Source organism: Athene noctua, chromosome 2, assembly GCF_965140245.1.
Source record: "Athene noctua chromosome 2, bAthNoc1.hap1.1, whole genome shotgun sequence".
NCBI classification, from domain to species: Eukaryota; Metazoa; Chordata; class Aves; order Strigiformes; family Strigidae; genus Athene; species Athene noctua.
In genome coordinates, this window is record NC_134038.1 from 146,451,314 (window position 1) to 146,475,323 (window position 24,010).

Consider the following 24,010-nt stretch of genomic DNA (forward strand, 5'->3'; position numbering starts at 1 on the left):
TCTCTGATAATGGTTTCGTAAGTTAAAAATGGAAGCTTAAATCAGGAGTCTTATAGGGACTGGGAACCCTAACCGTCTAAACTTTGATCTTAGAATTACTCAATAGCGCAATGCCTTACATATAGGTTTGTCATCTCATAGGGAAATGACAAGGATAAAAACAACGTACCTGTGCAGCTGCTACAAGCTAAAGCATACTGTAGCAACCCCCACCCAAAAAAGTATTTTTGAACGCGTAACTCCTTAGTCTTAATAAAATAGGTATTTATTATGATGTATTGTGCATGCATATACACAAAGAAATTAAAATCTTCGTTTGACTATTAATGAAGGAAGATTAAAGAATATGAAGATGACAAATGGCACATATAGGAAAAATGTTTTTCAGATGAGGTTTTTAAAAAGAAAAAAACCACCACGGTTGAAGCAGTTAAACCACAAAAAATTAAAAGCAGCTGACACTATGTAAATAAGCAAGATACAAAAGAAACGAGTGGCAACATAGCAGAAGAAGCCTCTGAAAACGAAATATAGGTCAGTTCTGAGCTGTCTCTCTAAGAATGGGGTTTTCGAGAAAGGCATTGCACAGTAGAATAACCTTGTTGCTACTGCTGCATCGCAAAAGTAGTTTTGCATGCATGGTAGAAAAATCAAAACTCCTGCACACTCCTGACAGCTACAAATAAAAAATTTAGGTGATTAAACCAAAGTTGTGTCTGATGGGCAAATCTATGAAAATGTTTTGGGGACCCATTAATAAAGCACTGACAGAAATTTAGGAAGTGTCATGGCAAGGTAGGGGGGGGTGGGGGGGTGTCTTACTACGTTCCTATCTCCTACATGCCAGAACAAAATTATAAGAGCCCTCTAAGAAGATGCCTTCATCACTTAATTGGCCTCTGTCATCTCTCTTATAACCAACCACTCCAGAGGTAGAGAAAAACACAGTGGCAAAGCAAGTCTTGGCTCTTATATTTTACTCAAGACAGAGTTCCCAACACAGCTTGCAGAAAACAATTTTAATATGCAAAAACCCAATAGCAAAAAGAGGTCTCTAAGCAGCAGCATTAAAAAGCTTAAGTTAACAAACTTTCCAGTGTATCTCAGCAACACAGATATAGAAAATTATAGGACTGTAGTACACTCCAGTTCACAGAAACAGATGTATTCACAAATCCTGCCTGTTACCAGAAAATTCAAGATAGAGACAGAAATATTACAAATCCTCTAAATTATCTTCAGTGTCTTATGAGAGATTAAAATCCCCTAATATTAGGAAAACTGCTATCAAAACTCCTTCCACAATTAGCTTCATGGTTACAGCCACAGATTGCAGAAATATCTTGTACCTAATGCCCTCCCCATTCCCCTCCCCTGCCCCCAACAATCCTTTTAGGACACTTGGAAGCTTGCCAAACACAGTTTTTGAGCAATAAAGGAAGAAAACATTTTTCTCTAAATTATACAAACTACTGCATATTGATAATTACATACACATTGTGGAAAATACACATACAAGAAAAGATTTTTATCTCCCAGTAACATTTTGAAACTGTACATGCTGTATGCTTTATACCACGTTATTAATATTTATCACCCCTTGCTTTAGTAACAGAGAATACTTTGCCAACTTTATACATACAGAAAAAGCCTTCAAAACCACATCATGTGAAAGTAACATGTCTTTTGAGATTAGATTACAGAAAGGCATGCATGCCCTTGCAAACCGTCCCATCACTATCTCAAAGGACTCAATATATGCAAAGACTCTTCCAAGAATAAACCATTAGCAACCACAAATATCATACATGAAGAAAGCATATCATTTACAGCCTTTGTTTAGAAAAAACAAAGCACCATTTTAACATAACTATTTGTGATGCCAAGAGCAAATCCCACCATAAGATACTTTTGCCTCAGGTCAGGTAACAAACCCCAAAATATCTGAATACACTGTAAAACTAATTCCAAGCTGCAACCTTTTCCTTGCTAAAAATAAAGTCTGTAGGGCATAGGTTTCCAGTAATTATAGAAGATCTACCATGTCGGTTTAAGGCACAAAAGTGAGAGAAAACTGTTAGAGTTGCTGAATCAAAACACATTCCCCTTCTAGTTATCTCTTCTATCTTCTGAACATTTTACATACATAAAGACAGGTAGGATTATTTAAAACTCGTCAACTTCCCTTTTTTAGGCACAGAGAATGACTTCATTTTAGAGCAAGCATTCCACTGCAGTTTACCATCCATTTCATGTGAAATTTTACATACAGTAATCCCGCAGATACCCAAAAAACAGCTGATGAAGACGAGTCAAAGTAAAGATTTAAGACTAGCTTGGAATGTATGTAACTTCTATTTTCAGTCAAGAGACAGAACAATTGAGAAGGGAAAAAAAAAACCACAAGCAGCAACCAAAGTGCCCCAGTGAAAGATCAAGCCTTCACCTTTGGTCTGCTTTTTCACGATGAGATGGTCATCTATAAAAACAGAACAAATCCAGAGTACTTCAGGGGAGAGGAATCCTAGTACACTGTATTAAAATACATTACATATACACCAAATTTGTGGATACTCACAAACATACACTGTAGAAAACACCTTTCAGTAAAACCTTCATATTCAGCCAGAGGTACCTACATATATACTATATAATATGTCTTCTCAGCCCTTCAACTTTCCCCAGCATGAAAATGAAACCCCTTTCCAACTGTTGTAGACCAGAAAAAGACTTTCAAATACTCTTTGCTCTAGCAGAATCCCAGAAGGATTCTTCTTACCAGCTCTGATTTTCAAATATCTTTTCCCAGTGCAGGAGAGAAGAGTAAATCCCCTTCCACTGCAGACAAAATAAGCATTCAGAAATTGTTTACACTTCCCTTATTTACCTACTCAGACATTTGTCTTCATTTAGGACAGTACATTTTTTCATATCTAAAATACTAATGCTATATGATTTTTGAAAGTAGTATTTTAAAAACAGTCAATCCTGAATTGCAAGAATCATTAAGGAAAGTACTCAAGTTTGCAAGAATTAAGTTGTCAACCTCCAGTTAGTTACCATCTAACGGACTGGTACAAATATGACGCACAGAAAATGAAAGGAAACTTTCCACCATCGTCTCTAAAGGCTCTTCTCATCATGCAAGTCACCCGACCTTATGCAGTTACATACACATGACAGAGGGGCACACTGCCAAAGTGCATTACTGAATAATGACTTCCAAGAGATATAGCTTGCTAGCAACACATTTTTAATTTTAGTTGTTGTGTAGTTCAGTCAATTCATTCTGGGACAGTGATCATACAAATGGCTACATTTAACTGTAAATGTTTGAAATCTAAGAGTAATACAGTAATTGTGTTGAGAATAATTTGTGCTCAACATTTAAAACCATTACTTTGCTAAGTCAATGTTCATATGCTCCATTTACATCCCCTCAACCTGAAGTTCTTCTCCAACAGAGCTGGGGAACTACTTACAGCATCAGAAGAGATTGCACTACTGTTCATGGCAATAAGTAGGGCACAGGAGAGGATACAAACAAAAAAAAAACCACCACCACCCCTCAAAAAAAAAAAATTACATTACCACTTTCATGCTACAAAGAACCTTCAATGCAGCATTTATTCAAGTAGATGCAAATACAAAAAAAAAAAACCACCCCAAACTCAAAACAAAAAACAACCAACCAACCCAACTCCAAACAATGAGAAGAGGGGAAATGTGTGTTCTTAACTTTTTTTCCCTTACACACCTACCTCTGCCCCCCAGTTTAATCTACTACAACTGCTTACACCATCACAGTGAACATACATATTGCTTTAAGACTGTAATTATATCCCATCCTCTCTGGCTTGAACAAACAGAAGGCAAATACTTCCCCCTTCGTTCCCACCAGAAGCCATGGATACACCTCTGGCTTTGTAGAGACACCAGATCTGGCAGACAGGATTTAGCTCTTAGGCTGGAATGTGGCACCAACAAGCCAATTCCTCTCAAAACATGAGCACACACTGCCTACAGAACCATCTGGTGAATGGTATGTAGCATGCTAATGTAGACTTACATACTAAGATCACCAGCATGTGAGGATTTTTGCACAATGCATTTTGTTCGTACTTTACTCTCCATTCTTTCACCATCAGTACATAGGAACAGTTAAGCCTGATCAAACCATCCATCCAACCCAGTGTGCTGTCTTCAAGAGACTAAACCACTAGAGGCCTACAGCAACTTCCCGATAAATTTACAAATCAGTGCAAACAGAATTCAAAATGGTGGCTTGACCTAGACCTAGGAAGCACAGTCAAAGCAAGATTTTCGTGGTATCATCATTTTGTTGGATCTGCATTCAGAAGACAGTATTCAGAAGATATCAAGGCTCCACTAACAAAGAAATAAAATTAAATAAAGAAAAACTACCAATATTGCTCTGCTTGAAAACTAAATTAAAACCTTAACTTTGACCACACATCTCAAAAGATAAAGAGGAACTACAAAACCTAATTTTGCAACTGTTTTCCAGATGTGTATAAATATATAAATATATATACATATATATTTATTTGTATATAAATATATATACAAAATTTATTTTTTTTTAATAGGTACACACAGACTCACTTGTTTTGTTACACAGCTACTGAAATACATTGTTCAGAATAATTAAGAACCAGCAGGGTAATTCATGACACATTTTCACAGCAGCATTTCCTAAGAGGTTTGTTTCAGAAGCCTGCATTTCTCTTCTAAGCACACATAATACTCCATGTAGTCAGGATATAAAATACATCTCTGATTTACAGAATGCAACACAGCCTCTTCACTATTCATTCAATCTCCCAGAACTGCAAGATAATAAGCACTATTACTTAAGGGGAAAAAAAAAGTCAGAGAAGACCAGTGTTATCTCCTAATTTTATAGGACTGCAAGTCTACCAGTGACAGCAGCCCTGGTAGTGTTAAAGAAAAGAAGCCAGAATATTAGTATATTTGTTAATGCCATCTGTGACTACAGTACACAGAGTTCAGTGACAATCATTCTACCTCTGGCAATCGTCAGCACTAGGTCTACACCACAGCTCTGCCACCACTACCCATGCAAAGCACCAAGTAGCTTTAGTTAAGAGTAAGCAAATTAGGAAGGGCTTTTTGACATGGTTCACCTGCAGGAATGACTAACAGCAGCACTTGGTAAATTTTAAATATATTCGTTTACTTCTCTATCAGATTGATTCAGCTTCTAAACCAAAGGTAAGATGAGCCTATGGTCAGCAGGAGGACAGACATCTCCGGTTGCTGCCTCCTTGAAGCACAGCCAGGATATGAAAAAAAAAAAAAAAAAAAAAAAATCAAAGCTCTTTCTAAATAGTAGTACATGAAAGCATTATTCAGCCTATTAAACAGTCTTTAATTGAACTGCACAAGCAGTCTTATAAATGCATGTGGAGTAAGTTCTTTAGGCACAGTATTGGCCTACACAGTAATACTGTATGTTCAGAAGTTGCCAAAGTGATGAAACACTACCAGTTCTAAATTAAGCACATCAACCTAACTGCCAAGGGAAAATGTACCAAATATAAATGGATCCTGTCTCATTTCATCCACATACAATTTTTAGCTGGCCTTGCCCTCTAAATATATATGGATGAGAGTAAAATTAGTAATAATTCACAAACAGAACACTCGCCAGGTTTAAAATAGGAAGCATACCATATTGATGGGTTCCCTCTTGGTTGTATTTGCTATGGTCTCATTTGCACAGGAACAGCTGCCTTCTAGATTTTTTTTTCCTACTATCACAGCAGTGGGTATTGCTCAAGTACTACACAAAGACTCCTGCACAGCTCAAGGATTTTAGTGTTGCCACCCTCTTCCCGCTTTCCCCCCCCTTTTCTTGGTTTATTTTGTCTGTGGTTATACAATTACGTTTGACACAACTATCCTCACATGTAAATGAAGATCCCTCATAATCAAAGCAATACTAGAGCCTCACAGTAAGGTCTGACACTTAAGATTTCAGTAAGATTTCAGCAAGCTATAACAAAGGAGGTTAGGAATAGTTAATAGAAGTTTTTCTAGCCTATTAATCCTTTAATTAACTGCTCAGCTTATCCTACTAAATATGTCTGACCAATCTGCTTTTCGAAGACTTACAAAAAACACAGGAGCTATACAAATCTTGTTCGGACAAGCATGTCCAATACACATCAACAAACTTCAATAAGTAGTATGAAATAAGAACATACTTCTCCAGAAGCTGTGTTTTACTTTTCCAAAACTGTATGTGGAAGACAGTAGACACAGACATGTATGTGTGATACTTAAAAAAATAAAAACCAAAAAACCCAAACAAAACCCCAAAATACAAACAAACAAACAAAAAATCCCAATTTAAAAAAAAAAAAAAAAAAAAAACACACAACAATAACCAAAAAATCCCCCACCACAATTTTGGAAAAAAACAGTTCTAAACATGTTAATGTTTTGCTTCCTGCACAGGTGAACATCTCATGTTTATAAATAATTTTATTTCAGTGGTTCTAGCAGGCATTACTCTGGTCACTGTTATGCCAAGTGTCACAACCTGCCATGTCCCAGACAAATCAGACACTAGTCTTTGGACAGTAAACACAAAGTGCTTGTGTTAATCAGAACACAAAATTAAATTGGGAGAAAAAAAATCAGAAAGAAAAGGAAGCATAAAACACTGACAAGAGACTCATCACAGTAGTGACTGGCTGTCCACTACAGCGCACTTCAGCAATTTGTCAAAAAAAGATGGGTAAGAACAAACATGAGAAAACGGGATGTCTTGATCAATATTAAGGCATGACTAAAATGCAAGAGAATATTCCATAAAAATTAGCATCCCATTTGAATTCAACTCAACTGTTCTGCAAGCCAGAAAATTTACCAGCATGCATAAAGTTAGCAAATAATGCCACCAGTCCAACACAAGATATCAACTTGCCTATCTAGCATTAATTATAGCAGTCATTTTACAAAGTTGCATTTTATCACTGCCTCACAGCTCTAAATTTCATTCAAATAATTCATAGGTCCATTCCCTTCAATTTCTAAAATTACAGTTGGAAAAAGCAGTAGTAGAATCTTTATAACTAGTTACCTTGGATCTTTGCCTAGTCTTCTAGGCATATACATGTCTGATAACGAGTTCTGTGTCCAGAGCTGAAGGTAGCACTTCAGTGAAAATCAAAAACTGATCACTGTACTACAGAGACCCTAACAAGCCAGACCACTGCAATCAGATGCATTTTAACATGTCTAAAGGAAACCCTGACTTCTTATGCTCACACAAAGGAACAGAAAATTTAGTGGTCATCTTGTAAAATTTATATCAAACAATTCAGGGTTCTTTAAAGCTTTACAGCTTAGGAAAATTCCATCCCATAGATTTTAGCTTCCAGGGAACTGTAAAGTAGTAATCCCTATTACACACTGCATTGCAGTTAAACAGCAGTGATAAAGACTACCCACACAGGAGATAAGCAATAGCTTGTAACACTAATTCTAGAGTTCACTGCTTCATTGTAGAAATCCCCACAAATGGAATTTTTAGGTATACCACGGAAGTCTGAAGAAAACACTCTCTCCGTGAACACTTTACCTTGGTTACACAGCTCACTAAATTCAGGTTTTTGGGTTGGGGGGGGGGGGGGTGTTGGGGGGGTGTTTGGTCAAAAGGAACAATCAATACGCTATTTCAAGGTTCTTTACCAGAAACTGACCTGCTATACTTGTACAGAATTACTCAAAGTCACAGGTGATAACCTTCAAATTAAGAAAAGCTGACTCAAAATATTACTACAAAAAAAAAAAAACCAAACAATACAACCACTCTCAAAATCTGGTAGTATACTCTTGCGTTTGCAAAAGTACGTTTTCTTCCTGAATTAAGCCAGTTACTATGATTAAGCAATTCTAACTACACAGAAAATATCTTCCCTAATACAGAAATCTCTACATCAAGTATTATTTCCATCACCAGACCTTTGAAAAATTTCTTCCACAGCTAGTGAGTCTAAGGTAGCACACCACTCTGAGACACAGCTGCTAAATATCACTTGCATCAAAGCACGTTCGAACCTTCATGAGGTTAAACAGCTGCTATTTACATACAGGTTGCATCTTCTTCCCTGGACGAGCTTCTTCCATGCTGATGTGCAGAAGCGGAGAATGCCCTTGTGCGAGACCCTGTAATGAACCTCCCAAGAGATCAGAGACTGCGCATACATGACGGCTTTAGCTCGCTCTGCTTGACACAGATGTACTCCGGGAAATTGCTCCCCAGCCTTGCAGCCAATCGCTCCCTCGCGAGTCTCTCATCTCCCAGGCCACTGATTACAGCTACTACAGGGTCGCACGAGAGCGGAACGGGCAAGACAGCGTGCCTTCAATTCCAGCTCAGAGAATACCAAAAAAGGAACTGAAACAGTGTTCCAGACTTAACATTTTCTGCATCAACAGCAGTTAAGACAGCTCCAAGATTGTATTTTTGCTCTGATCCAAGACTTCATTAGCACTACAAAATGAAAGCACATTTGTACTTTGGATCACAGAACAGAACAACCCAGAAGTCAAACATCTGCTAAGTGTGTTTATAGCTGTATTACTGACCTTTCACTGAACACTCATTCCAAAGTTGTTTTTTTACATAAGCCGTATATTCTTGTTCAGCAAAATAAACCAGAGCTTACAAAAAAATCCTTGTTTATTTGTTTTCCTGTTGAAGTTTAAAAAAGCCATGCTGTTAGCTGCAATTAATTTCCTGTCTCCTTCCAGAGTAAGATGGCTCTGTTTCAGGTATGATACAAGTAGCTATCCTTTTTTCTTTGCTTAAGCCAAACTTAAAAAAATGCAACCTCCACTCTAGCAAATCAAATTCAGAGCTTCATTTCATTCTTCCCCTCTTCATCACTGACAGACCTTAATCTCCTTGTCTCATCATAGAAGCTTAGGAAAACTGGCTCTTTAAGGTATTACCCATAACTTAACCTTCATAACATGACACTGCCTTCCTTGTTCTTTTCTTCTTTCATTCCTACTTCTTGGATGACGAGAACTCTAGTAATGGAGCTGGACTGTTGCCATCCCAACCAACGAACAACTCAGACAAAACAAAACAAATAACATACTGTTCATAAACTTGGGGCAAATACCACCAGTCAAAGCAGCATACTGTGCAACTGTGAAGACTGTATTTATCACCTAGCAGTTCAGAAAGAAGACCAGTTCAGTTCCCCTCCCTGCCTTTCTCAGTCCAGAAAATTCTCTAACCATAGATTAATAAAAGTATTCTCAGATGGTGCTGACAAGAGTTTAAAAGTAGTTTGGTTCCACTCTGTAAATAGATGTTCACTCTAACATGCGTGTGAATCTTCACTTCAAAGCTACTGAAGGCCTCTCTGTTGCTGTGTGTAAATGACTAAACTGATTCATATGGAAAGAACAAAGTTAAACAAAAATATCAGATACTCTAATTCTTAGTGATCTCAACTGAGCATCCTAAACCAAACCTACTCTTTGCCTGCAGAGCACAGATTCATAGTTCTTCAGTAGTCAGATGAAGACCAAAACAGCTATGCTGAATTGCGTTCTGGTGGCTCTCCCAGACTTTCATGCAGTCTTCCTTAGCATAAACCCATACTAGAAGTACTTCCATTTCTAAAAGTACAAAAGCCGGTTTGTTTAGTTTGGGGGTGCATGTGTGGGTGAAGGGGTAAGAGGCTGTCTATTCCTCTGGGATAGAATAAAGAAAGGGGCAGGAGGGGGGACAGGGCTGGGAACCACACGTTTGATTTTTTATAAGTTTTAGAAAGAATACTTACTTGGTTTGGAAACTTTAAAAAATATTTTAAAAAAAACCCTCTGAAGCCAAATATTGAAATCTCCTTCTAGTCTGTAGTCAACTAATTCCTATAGTTAACAGTCACTCAGTCTTGCAACAAAAAAAACTCAGAAGCTGTATTTATTTTTTAAAAAAAAAAAAAAAGCGCAAGCAAGCATAGAACATGCATGTGTAGAGCCGAGCTGAAAAATACAACATTCTAAAATATAAACAAGCTTTTTTCACAGATGGAAGCTTTTGTCTTAAATCCCATACCAAAATACTTTGTGCACGAATGTCTGCTCTTACCTAAGAATAAATATCACTTCAAAAAAGTTAAAAAACCTTAAAATTCAAAAAACACTTAAAAGCTTCACATTAGATGTAGAACACCACAACAACTTCAAACTGCAACTGTCTCAACATGTTTAACTACAGAAGTATTCTAAAACAAACTGTAGGCAAATATATTCAAAATTATCACATCCTTGAACATGTTCAGTGACAACACTGAGAACTTGGAGCAAAACTATTTGTGCTGTAGCAATATTTCAGCCATATGCTTGATGTTGAAAGAGAATCTTTATGAAGTATAGGAGGGCTTTAATTTTTTTTAATGAAAAAGAAATGTAAGTAGCTATCATGAAACATACAATTTTTCCATCAATCTGTCCTTCTTAATTTTCTCTCTTATACCCCCCCTTCAAGTTCCACTTTCTGAGCTTATTTCCAGCTATAAAAGCACGTTTTTGGAAAAACAGGTCCAAAAGAAGTATGTATCTATTCTCCAGACAGAAAATAAAGTTTTTGCTAAGAGCTTAGAAGAAACTTTTAGTCTTTTTACAAGCAATACATAGTCCATGACTTCCTTCTAAACAGCACCAACTTGCATTAAAAATTCCCTCAAAATCAACTACATTGGACTCATTCTAAAACCTCTGTTAACCACGGGGTGGAATGCAGAAACGTTTACAATAGAGTACAAGAGTAATTTTCACATCACCTGTCATGACTAGTTTCTGGATCAGTTTGTAAAAACCACCCCCATCACATTCTACAGCAACACTGACATTAACACACCAGCAAGTTGCATGCATTACTACAGCCACAAGCTCTTTCTCATCATCCAAATTTTGCTCTTAAAATAAGAAAGCACCTATGATCCCAGTCTATCATGAAGTGGCAGTAAACTGCCTTACTGCAGGGTTTGCACAGTCTCCAGCAGGCTGAGCAGTGCTGAATCTGCCATTCTGAGATGGCAGGACATGAGCACATTTCATTTAAAGTAGCTGCAGTGGGCAGGACTGTGCTCTCAGCAGGATTTACTATGTGAGCTCAAGCCCAGCACTATCAGACCTAGCCAGATAGGAGCACAGAGGAACTGAATGCTCGCTTGCTTGCAAAAAAGGTCATACTGACATACTCACACATCTAGGCCTAAATTGATAGATCAGTAAGAGGCTTCTATTGATACTTGAGAATCCTCTTTCAGGGCTTGGAGGAGTGGGGTGTTAAGAGCTGCATCCATAATCCAAACTCAATCCTTCCTTATATGAACAGATTATACAGAATGAACACAACAATCTTTTCTAGCATTGCAGTCCAAAATAACCAACCCAGTTCACTGCCACCTTTTTCATGTATCTGAAAGGAGATAGCATCTATCAAACTCAAAGCACCTCTCTTCAGAAAAGAATATAAACAAGAAATACATACCCATGAGACAATAATACTTCGAAATCAGCTTTTATTTTGGATGGGGTTGGGGTGTGGGGGGGTGGCCCATGTCACAGGGGAGTCAGGAGGGAAAGCAAGGTGCTAGGGGATTGAAATGAGGCAGGAGCAAGTTGCTTAATGTTAGTATGTCAAATACCACTACAGATGGTTTTGTTCTGCTTATTAAATGGCCACCTACTAACTTATATTAAAAACAGCTTCCTACAACTTCTCTACTATATGTAAATTAAACTATTCCTCTAAGAAGATGTTATTCCCTCAGCAAGGGAACACAGAAACCTTCACAGGCAGTGGCTCATCGTTTAATGAATTAAAACTATCCACAAAAAACAAGAGTTTGACTGCCTAAAAGTATCTTCCAGATACAATTTCCACCTAACAGCCAGTTCCCAAGAAGTACATCTGCACAGTACGCTTCAGCTTGCCCCAGTTTGTATCAGCACATACACATGAAACAGTTTCCAAAAAAAGAAAAAAGACACAAACAAAACAAAAATATATTCTCTGGTGTATTTCCCCAGTAGTGGACTCTAGGGTTTCTCAGCACATTGCAGGACAGCTGTCACAAGCCAGCAGGATGCTGAGAGTGATCATGAGACAGATTGCTAATCTGAGCCCTCCTTACATTGCACAATTAGACATTCTGAGAGCCACATACTCTCTAGAGAGGATACCAATGAAATTTGTGATCTGAACTGGCATCAACAACAAGGTTAGTATGTACACTATTGTACAGACTACTTCATTAATCACCCTGCAGCCCTGATTTGGATACACTGATGAAGCAGAAAATCAAAAGATGTATGTAAAGTTTTAAAGTACTTATTTCTCAAAAACATCCCTCAGTAGAGACATGAAAGAAGTTCACCATGTTCAAACGGAACACTACCAAGAATTTCACTTCAACATGTATAAGCATGTGGTCACCATGCAAAAGGCATTGAGCTAGGCTAGGGGGGGTTTGGGCAATTTGATTGGTTGAGGGTGGTCGGGGGGGGGGGGGGGGGGGGGTGCAAAAGAATGAGGGGATGCTTTCTAAATACAAAGCTTCTCATTTCACAACTACAACATATCCTTCATCACTTGCTTCTACCTAAACTCATCTCCAGGCATTCTGGCAGGGTTTTTGAGAGATATTCTATTTTTTCTTAATCCTAAATAAGCCTTAGATCACTGTGCAAGTTAACAAGAACTATAAACTGGGGCTGTTTCAACACTATTAATGACACCTAACCAAGGCCATATGTTTAAATGCTCTACAATCACTTGTACAAATATTAAACATTCATCTCCTAGAATAATGGCACGGAAGTGAACAGCTGATAAATCCAGATATGAAGCAGCATAATATAGGGCAGATAATTTTATCTATTTTCTACTGACATTATTTGAATTACAGGCACACAAAAGCCTTTCCTTGACATCAGATCCTCAGGAAGAAAAAAGAAAAAAAAAAAAGAAAGAATAGTCAAATTATCCAGTTGGGACACTCTCCAAATATAACCAAACCAAGCTACACCCACAGTTCCTTGACAAGAACACCAAACAGCAGCAGCTAAAAAAAAATATACTCTTTTAATGAATGCTATAATTTTTGAATGATTATTCACCTACACATCTTTCTCTTTGTCATGATTTAAACCCAGCTGGCAGTGAAACATAACGCAGCTGCTTACCCTCCCCCACCAGGGAGGGGTGGGCAAAAAAATTGGAGGGGTAAAGGGAGACTCATAGGTTGAGATTAAAAGTTTACAACAGTATTAACTTAAAGTACAAATGGGTAATGTACAATGTGACTGCCCACCACCCTCTGACTGATACCCAGGCCATTCTCAACTAGCACTCCTGAAATACTAAGATCCTGCAATGGCAATCCCTGAAGCAAGACAGAACCCCTTCCTTCACAGCTGACCTTCCTTTATACACTGAGTGTGACGTTACATGATATGAGTGTTTCACTGGCCAATTTAGGTCCGGTGCTCTGGCTGTGCTCACTCCCAGCTTTTGGTACACCTGTGCATGGGTAGGACATGGGAAGTTGGAAAGTCCTTGATTTCTTAGCAACAAGTAAAAATGTCAGCGTATTATCAACATTCTTCTCACATCAAATCCCATACTGAATCCAAAACACAGCACTACTCCAGCTACTAAGAAGAATTAACTCTACCCCAGCCAAAACCAGGACAGCATCCACCCCTTAATCCATACCATTGACATTATGCTCAGGTTCCATGTTTCCCAATACATTCTAATTAAACACCATGCCTTTTCCTCGTTTTTGATGAATACACACAGATGTCATTCCTTAGCCTATGGGCCTTCCCTCCAAAATGTATAGTGGGTTCGTTTAGTCCATAACTTCAGGTTCCATCTGTCATGACAGTCTTTTAAAGCAGGAGGGGTGATATGGAGTTGGCTCAGTCGGTGGAGTGGGTGACCTTGGTCACAGCAAGTGAATGGCATGTTGTCTCTGCTACACTTGGAGCTCATAGCTGACATATCTGGTGCAGTTCACGCTCACAGTCTGCAGGCTGAAGATGTTGATCTCAAGGAAGCTGCTGGGCACCAATTGCTGAAATCAGTCCTGACTCTACCAAAGCTCATTTATTATGTTAATATGATACCATTAGTATATGTATCAACCATATGATGATGATATGCAGTAACAGGGTTATTTAGCAGTTAACATCAGACAGTTCAATTCATCAGCTATTTTCAACTAAATCAAATCCCCTTGAGGCACACATCAAAATTCTCCATCTGTCTGCATTACCCACCAAGTGTACCCAGGTCCTTGGGCAAAAGTAATCCCATGCATGGGTCTACCTTTACATGATGCAGGAATAACCCAGACTGTCTTCCCCAGCACATTTTTAATGTGCACTACAGGGACAGTGTTTCAGGCAGTGGCATGGGGCACAGTATATGTCTCCAACTACGCAGTAGCTGCTTCCAGCATTGTGAGCACATAGCATTTGCCATGCCGAGTTTGTGGGAACGTGATATAACAGGCCTCCCTATATGTATGTTTTAGCTATCATCCTCCATACCAAAGAGTTTTAGGTGCTTGGCTTGCTTGATCACAGCACGTTTCACATTCACGGATAACCTGTGCAATAGTGACCATGGTCCACCCACCAGTCCTGAGCCCATCTGTATGTTACAACCCTTCCCCTGATGGGCCCAGCAAGCCATAAATTTTTCACCCTTATGTTGCCAGACCAGATCCACTTGAGCCACCTTAATCTTAGCAGCCTGATCTGTCTGTTGGTCATTCAGATGTTCTTCAGGGGCCCAGCTCCTGGCTACATGAGCATCTACATGGTGTACTTTCACAACAAGATTCTCTACCCGAGCAGCAGTATCTTGCCATAATTCAGCAGCCCAGATGGGTTTGCCTCTGTGCTGCCAGTTGCTCCGTTTCCACTTCTGTAACCACTCCCACAGTGCGTTTGCCACCATCCATGAGTCAGTAGAGAGGTAGAGCACCAGCCACCTTTCTCGTTCAGCGATATCCAAGGCCAGCTGGATGGCAAACTGACTTGATTCACCTTCTCCTTCAACAGCTTCTGTGACCTGTCATGTGGGGCTCCACACAGCTGCCTTCCACCTTCAATGTTTCCCCCCTACAATGCAACAAGACCTACCAGTAAACAGGGCATATCACTTCTCATTATCTGGTATTTTATTACATGGTGGAGCCTCTTCAGCACATCACCTCTTCCTCTGGTGACATTCCAAAATCTCTGCCTTCTGGCCAATTTGTAATCACTTCCAGTACTTCCAGGCAGCTAGCGCTCCCTATTAGAGCCCGTTGTGTGATCAGTGCAATCCACTTACTCCACATGGCATCAGTTGCATGGTGTGTAAAGCGAACCTGCCCTTTGAACATCCAGCCCAGCACCAGCAGTCAGGGTGCCAGGAGGACCTGTGCTTCAGTACCAATTACCTTCAAAGCAGCTCAAACCCCTTCTTAAGCTGCTAATATCTCTTTTTTGGTTGGAGTATAATGGGCTTCAGATCCTCTATATCCCGGACTCTAAAACCCCAGGGGTTGACCCCAAGTCTCCCCTGATGCTCCTTGCCAGAGACTCCAGGTAGGGCCATTTTCCCCAGCTGCAGTGTCGAGTACATTTTTAACATCTTGTCCTGCCCAAACCAGCCCAAGGGCTACTGCATCAATTATTTCCCATCTAATCTGTTCAAAGGCTTGTCACTGTTGAGGGCCCCATGTAAAATCATTCTTTTTCCAGGCCACTCAATAGAGAGGGCTTACAATCTGACTGTAATTTGGAATATGCATGCTCCAGAAACCCACAATGCCTAAGGAAAGCTTGTGTTTCCTTTTTACTAGTCTGGGAACATAGCTGTTATTTTATTGATCACATCCCTCAGGATGCGATGACATCCATATTGCCATTTTATTCCTAAAAACTGAATCTCTTGTGCAGGTCCCTTGATCTTACTTTGCTTTATGGCAAAACTGGCCCTCAGAAGATTTGGACTATTTTCTTCCCTTTCTCAAAAACAATTTCTGCTGTATTACCCCATACAATTATGCCATCAATGTATTACGGGTGTTCTGGGACTCCACCCTGTTCCAGTGCAGTCTGGATCAATCCATGTCAAATGGTGGGGCTGCATTTCCACTGCTGGGGCATTTGATTCCAGATGTACTGGACACCCCTCCAGATGAAAGCAAATTGTGGCCTCCACTTTGCTGCTAGAGGGATGGAGGAGAATGCATTAGCAGCATCAATCATGGCATACTACTTGGCTGCCTTCAACTCCAGTTTGTACTGAAGTTCTAACGTATCTGGCACAGCAGCACTCAGCCATGGTGTGACTTCATTCAGGCCACAACAGTCCACTGTCAACCTCTACTATCCATCAGACTTTCACACTGGCCATATAGGGCTGTTAAAGGGGAGCACACCTTGCTGATGACTCCTTGGCTCCCTAGTCGACAAATCAGTTTATGGATAGGGATTACAGAGTCTCAGCTAGTGATATGCTGCCGTCAGTGCACTCTTGTAGTAGCAATTGGCACCTGTTGTTCTTCAACCCTCAGCAATCTCACAACAGAAGGGTCTTCTGAGAGACTGGACGAGGCAGACAGTTGTTTGCTTTCCTGCCTCCAAGGCAGCTATAACAAAAACCCACTGGTATTGGGTCCTTAAAATATCTTCTCCTGAGATAATCTATACCAAGAATGCATGAAGGCTCTGGGCCAGTCACAATGGGGTGCTTTTCCCCACTCATTCCCAGTTAAGCTCACCTTGGCCTCCAACACAGTGAGTCGTTGAGACCCCCCCTGTTACACAAATGGGTTCTGCTCCTTTAAAAATGGATGGCATTAGGGTGCATTGGGCACCACTATCCACTAGAGCCTTATATTCCTAGGGGTCAGATGTGACAGGCCATCAAATCCACACAGGCCAATAAACTCAATTTATTGGCTGGAGGCAGGGCCCCCCTAATGTTGATGATGGCATCTGCTATCGACAAATGGGTTAGTGTGGTATGCACCAGTCTCAGTCTCAGCGTGGTTACTCCTCATGAAAGTGGTGTAACATACATGATACAGCTGCTGTTATCTGCAGATTATTTTAATACAAAATACATTCCACAAATCTCATCTCCCAAGTTATGCTGAATAACTTCATAATAAATGCAGATTTCCAATGTCTTGAATACCAACCAGTCAGACCATTACCACTGTTGTATGTCAAATGTCAACTAGTTACCAGTGTATTAGCAAGCCTCTACCACAACAAATTCACAACTACCAAAAAAATAAGTTCTAGCAATCCACATGTATTTTACTAATAAGGCAGACAGTAACATAAAGCTGCAATTCTTGTTTGTGTGCTAGTGCTGACAGTCATCTGAACCAACAACATATCAGATCAGGGAACCAACCTGGCAATAAAATTCCAGACAGTATTTTGCCACTTCAGCTCTGCCACGACTTATTACTGGTGAGGCGCAGGCAGTGCACAGAGAGGGTGAGACTGGTGAGCCCAAAGTAGGAAGGATAGGACCATGAGGCAACTCTAGCAGAGGCTTGACTTGGACTGTAGTGGAGGCACACTTCCAACACTGTGGCTTCATATCTCAGCTTGGGCAAAATGAACAGCTTGGAGAAACGGAGAGATAACCATTCATACCACCTTCCCTTCTTCTCACAATGTTTTGACTAGACATTACAACATCCTTGCCTTACGTTGGATCTGATGCTTTCCTGATCACAGAGTAAACATATAACTCAGTTTACATTCATTTTCAGAAAACTACCTAACAAGTTTTGGTGGCTGTTTTTTTCAGGTTTTTGTTTGTTTTTTGCCAGCTTCACAAGTTCAACCTATTTACAGGAAAGGAAACAGGACAAAGCACAAACGACACCCCACCTTCAGAGACCAGGATCTAATTAGTCCAGCTCAGCCTCAGCATGAAGCCCTATCTTAAGGCATGTACTTTCTTGCCAAAACGTCTTCCATTTTTCTCCTGAAATTCTAAGGCACAGCGGAATATCTTAAAAGTCTGAAATAACCTTTATAGGGGAAGATGTTGCTAGACAAAAAAACTGTCAGAAATTTAAACTTCTACAAGCCAGCCTAAGATCCTTCAGAAGGATCCTCCCTCTTTAAAAGGGGATCCACTTCTCTTATTTGCTTTGTCGAACATGATTTAAAGCTATACAGCTGACCCCTTTTGTTTCTGATTAAAAAGAAAAAGCAGCCAATTTTCTGACATACTAAGAAATGTAATGTTTTTGGTGCATCTGACTAGGAGGTTCTAGAAGTCAGTTTAAAAGTAAGGTGCTGATTCTGACATGACATTCATATATGCCATTGTACATAGTATGTATTTTACAGGAAAGTTCAACTGACAAAACACAAAGGGAAGTTTTCTGACAGATCTAAAAATTAACAAAAATCTGACTCTTTTGTAGTTGCTGCATGCTTTGTCTCAAGAACAACTACTGGAAGATTTTTCTTTTTTAGTACTTTATTACAATTTTTCTCTTTGTGAATAACCACGTAAAAAACAATCTACTTGACGGTACTTCTAAGGAAGATGCAGGCATTTCTCTTGTGAAGAAGAAAAACTAATGCTGTAGGACTCTTAACTCTAAGCTTATGACTTGAGGGGCTATTTAGTGAAAAAAAATTAATGCATCCAACAGGCAGCAGGCAAATTAAGATACTCTTGATTTGTTTAACAAACACTTAGAATTCTCTGCTTTAGGGAGCATTAACATTTCAGTTTGCATGCAAGTTCTAACCAGTCAAAAACTACTAAAAAGGGTGCTCTCTGAAAAGGTTACCCAAACAATTTTTTAATCATTTTGGCATAAGCAACATAAGCTACCTATCTTCCTAATACAGCCACAGTTAGAACACAGTTCCATGCAACTTAACATGTATGCTGCCATCCAGTACCACAAACACAAGCTCAAGGAAAGACTGATTTTAAGTTAAATTAGAGCATGCACAAGGAATTTAGACTGGCTTTGGGCTTTCACACTGACTTCTGGAAGACAGACAATTAATTATCTAGCCTTGAATAAAGTCTGCCCATAAAAATTCTACTGCCATAGTTTTCTTGTAAGGCAAATTTGAACTTGCAGAGTAATCTTAGATCAGACCTATGCTCCCTGAGATTGAACCATGGCAATTTTGACCAGCCGCAGGAATTCTAAAGTTGGCTTCAATATATCAAGACATGCCCCAAGATAGAAAATCTCCTCCTGCATTTTCTACCTGAACTTGAAAAAGAGATTAAATAGCTTTAAGATGTCCTTATGAACATAAGTGATGCCATTAACAAACAGAAAACTAACATACTAAGTCAAATACAAAGCAAGCATTAAGACAAATACATAAAATATTACATCTTCTAGACTGGAGACCCAAGCAAAAGACCTTCCAGCAATATGAATCAAATATGCCATATCTGACGGCTACAAGATCTTCATCTTAACATTTGTAATTCAGGATTTCACAGATAGGAGGGAATTTTTAAATGCTATAAAAATTCAAGAGTTGGTCTACACAACAGCAACTGCAACTGGCAGCCAAATGAATTTTCTACAAACAAGAGATAAGGGAAAATAGATAAAGCAAAATAATTTTTTAAAAAATTACATGACATTCCTAGCAATTTAGAAACCAAGTCTCAAGAATAAGTATGTCTTTCTGATACTATCAAACCTGTAGAGAAGCCATCTACACACAATCCAAGATTTGCTTTTACTCTGACATATAAAATAGGACCAACTACAGCTTACAGCCCGGGGGACATGTTACTATATCAAACAAATTTCTGCAATCAGGTATCTTAATCACATACACATTAATACAACTACATGTTTAACTTGGTTTTCCTGAGGAAAAGAACTTCTTCACTAGAAGGCTTTTAGCAACCAAACTAAGCTTTCATCGTTTCATGATTCCAAACAACTGTTTTCCACCTCAGACTGACACAGGAGAGAATGTGAAAAAATGGATTACAAGATACATGAGAAATAGTTAAGAGCAATAAAGTTGAACCTCTCCCACCTACAGACAAAAATAACATGTAAATAAATATTCAAATAGGAAGAATTTGAATATACTTATCCTGTAGGTAACTCTTCATGTTTCTAATGATATAATTCTCATTTGCCTAGATTGTATACATATTATAAGCATACCCATCCTTTTTTTCTAGTGTTACTTCGCTTAAGTCAGGGTACACACAAAGAAATTACCCTATCCACCAAATTACTTGCTATTATTCTTGCATTTCTTCACAGGACTGATTCTACAGAAGAAAAATCAACTGCCTGTAAACCAGGCTGGAAAAGTGGCACTGAACAGCATGCTGCAAAAATCTCCTATATATAGAACAAACAGAATCAAACTGGCTTATACTGCACATTAACCTTAAGCAAATGAGATTGTATCTGAATGACAGTAAGGCACTAAACTCTGGTAGGAAATGGTACCTTTTTATGGAAAACTGAATAAAAATTTCTATTTGGGGTGGTATGACATCTAGCTTTTGGTGATCTTAATATTAATTTCTGAGTTTTTGACTGACATGTAATTAATTTAAATAAAAGCAATCATTTCATATCTGACTTTAACAACCTCTTACAGACCTCCTCAAAAACGGAGGTTTCCAAGAGGATCAATCTTGAAAATCGAATCAGTTTTCATTTCTGATTATCAAAATCAACACTAGCAGAAGCATTACTTAAAAATAATATATATATATATATATATACAGAATAATTCAAGTATATGACAAATGGATATTTTGAAATGTCTATAACTAGGTCAACTGTCTACTAAAAGCTATTTATGTGGTCTGAGGTCTCTGTGCATTGATGGGGCCCCAAGAAAGGATAAGGTACCTTTTTCTCACTGGGACAGAAAAACTGAACCAAAAGGAAGCTCTACTATTAAAGAAAGACTGTACTGTAGTTCAGTTCAGAATTAAAACATTCATACCACAACACTAGGAGGAACCTGAAAGCAGTCCACTTCAAAAATCACTTGTACACGCTTCTGCTATAAACCCCAAATTTTCCCTCATGGACAAGATATATGAGTGAAGATAACTTACTTTTTTTCAGACCACTGAGATCAGAATGATTAAAGACCTGAAATTTAGTCATACAAGCTACGTAATTGGGAAAAGCACGCAATTCTGATAACCTCAGAAAGGAAGCTATTGTACAATAATACAGAGCACAATCATCACGCTTTCTACTGTTGTGGTTCTTCCAGCTTTTCCTACTGAAGAAAATGATCAAGCTGCATACTCAAATACCAATCTGTTAAAGTAGTATGTTAATCAAAAAGCAACTGAAAAGACGGCAATGCATGTTTACACTTACTGTTTAGGAAATGAAATAATGGAAGAAGCCTACAGAAAAGTTTATCCTATGTATTTGAAGCTTGTTTCCAGTTTTGACTAATTCCATAACGTAACTGGATTTTTGATAACACATAATGTTATTAGGAACTTATACCCATTTGAAACATGTGTGCTCTCCTAAACAGTACCATCATGAACACATTCCACAACAGGGGAACTGTACCACCACACCAGACTTACAGAACCATCAGCAGGCTTCATTTTTACCCTAGGTCTTAATTTGAATTACAAGATAAACCCATATTTCTAAAAGCTCTAAAAGAATAAAGTAGCATTGGAGACAAAGGTAGGCATGCAGGTTTGAAAGATTAGCAGCATTCATAGTCTATAAGAAGAAGGATGGAGAAAGAGGGTGGCAGAAGAGAGTTCACTGCCCCTTTCTTGAAACTCACCCATTTTTCTTTAAATAGTCATTTTCCTATTTTAATAGCTCTACATACCTATTGACAGCTTTAAAGCAGTATTATATTCCATAGTTAAGCTTTCTCAAAAAAATATATAAATCTTTCAGTTAACTATTACTGTATTTTCTAGGTGTTGCCAACTAACTTGACTCAAATCTTTTTTACTGATGTTATCAATATAACTGTCAAAGCATATTAATGGCAAGCAAACATTTACAATTGTACTTAACGATCTAAATGATTCTATGATTTCTGTGAGTCTAATGGAGATACATCAGTGCTTACACTGCTGAATAGCCTTAACATTTTACTTAATTCTGAAGCAATGACTCAAATACAATTTTTCAAACACTATTCACCAAGATTTTATGCACAAAGAGCAGTAAAGACACAACTTTAAGAAAAACCCTCTGCTTAAATTGCTTCTGTTGGAAATGTATGAAGCTACAGAGGAAAATTCTATCTGTCCTAACTCAGGAAGCCCCTGAAGGAGCTACTGTTTATAACAGGTTAATACTAACACATGATCTAAGAAGCCATGAACATAGCTCTCCCACGCTATACCACCTTGACAATCAGGAACCACTTCTTCACAAACACATCATAAGCAGCCCTTGAATTACAGGCTCTCTCTATTATAGTAACAAACAGACTCAAATTAAAAAAAAAAAAAATCCAACAACCTCACCAGTAAGCATTTAAAACCAGAAACCACATTCAGCCCTCAGCTGCAAGGGAATACAAATTGCCCTGTGCTCAACCCTAGACTTCTCTGTTGTGCTGTAGTCATATGCTGGGTGGCACTTTCTATGATAAAAAGACTTGTTTGCTGCTCTAGTGGGTCTTAGAATAGCATGACAGGATCACATCCAATTATTTATTTCATTACATCTAGTCTCTGAGCAACTTTGATATAAACCATTATTCCCATCAATAAGACTTCTGTCAACTACTTGCTACAAGTAAATTTAACACATTAACTTACATAATCAGCAGAGGACACTTAAACATCAGCTTTCTCATCTGTGAAGAGTTTCATGATCAACTCTATCAAGAGCTTTGCACCTTTAAACACTACTTGATTTCATTTAGACTCTTTCGTTTCACTTCCAACAAAGAGTTAGTTTTTAGGTTTGGATTTTCTATGACTTGGATTGATATAGGATTACTGACAGAATCTGAAGCATGTAACCTGTTTCAAAATTTGTCCACAGTGGTGACGCAAAATTAGTACATCACTCCTGACGACTGTCTCAAAGTATGATCACTGTGTATATCAAAGGGAAAATGGGATTTTTTTTATAAATTCTTCAACTTCCGGTACTTCTAACAAAGCTGCTTTCTTGGGACCTAAGGGGTTTAGAAGCACTTTCTTCAGTAATACACAGAACAAGGCATGGAGAACCAAACTTCAAAAAAAACCACCGTCACATCCAGGACATCATTTACAGGTAAATTTTCATTACTACCTGCCTAGAATTAATATACTGGAAACCTGCTGTGGGTCTCTGCCTAGTTATTGAAGCCACACTTTAAAATTACCTTCATCAAAAGGAACAAGGAACACACTTCACTTAAAACAGCAATTCATGCAAAGTTGAGAGATACGAGCACAAAAACATGAGGAAAGGTGACATTATACTAAAAAACAACTCAGTATTTAGTTATATACAAAGCAGCAGCACATGAAACACAGAAGTATTGAAGAGTTGCAAATGCTCTCTTTCACACTTTAACAAAGAGGCACTCGTCTAGAGCCACCAAGAGAAACTTCTCTCCAACACTGCAGTACAATCTTTGCAGGTATGTGGAGAAAGCACACCAATTTTTCAGAGTCGCAAAACACGTTTTATAGGAGACATCCCACGCAAATCTTTCCACATCATAGGAATATAGACTCACCGTTCACACTTAACAGAGCACAGTCCAATTCCTCTGAGGCCATCTATCAACAGATGAGGATAAGAGTCAGGCAAAGCTCCTTCTAACAAAGCACTGGATACTTTACAAGGTTGAAAACCAAAATAAAAGGGGAAATAGTAGAAGAGCAGCCTTGTGAAGGCATATCTAAAACTCAGCTCTGTTG

General features: G+C 38.6%; 1 protein-coding gene across 15 annotated transcripts in view; it reads right to left on the reverse strand.

Annotated features, from left to right (window-relative positions):
• Positions 1-24,010, reverse strand: part of SLC4A7 (solute carrier family 4 member 7) — a 102,563-nt gene that overhangs the window by 64,956 nt on the left and 13,597 nt on the right. For 7 of the 15 annotated variants that reach the window (XM_074900557.1, XM_074900555.1, XM_074900566.1 and 4 more), the window contains exons 1-2: positions 8,142-8,263; positions 6,560-6,567 (exon numbers count right to left, since the gene is read on the reverse strand). The exons of 6 other annotated variants lie outside the window; for them this stretch is intronic. In XM_074900557.1, coding sequence (XP_074756658.1) covers positions 6,560-6,567; positions 8,142-8,181 — 48 coding nt within the window. In that variant the 5' untranslated portion in view covers positions 8,182-8,263. Of the gene's footprint in view, positions 1-6,559; positions 6,568-6,731; positions 6,740-8,016; positions 8,109-8,141; positions 8,264-24,010 lie in introns of those variants that run through there. 2 more of the 15 variants (XM_074900554.1, XM_074900560.1) reach the window with 2 other exon arrangements.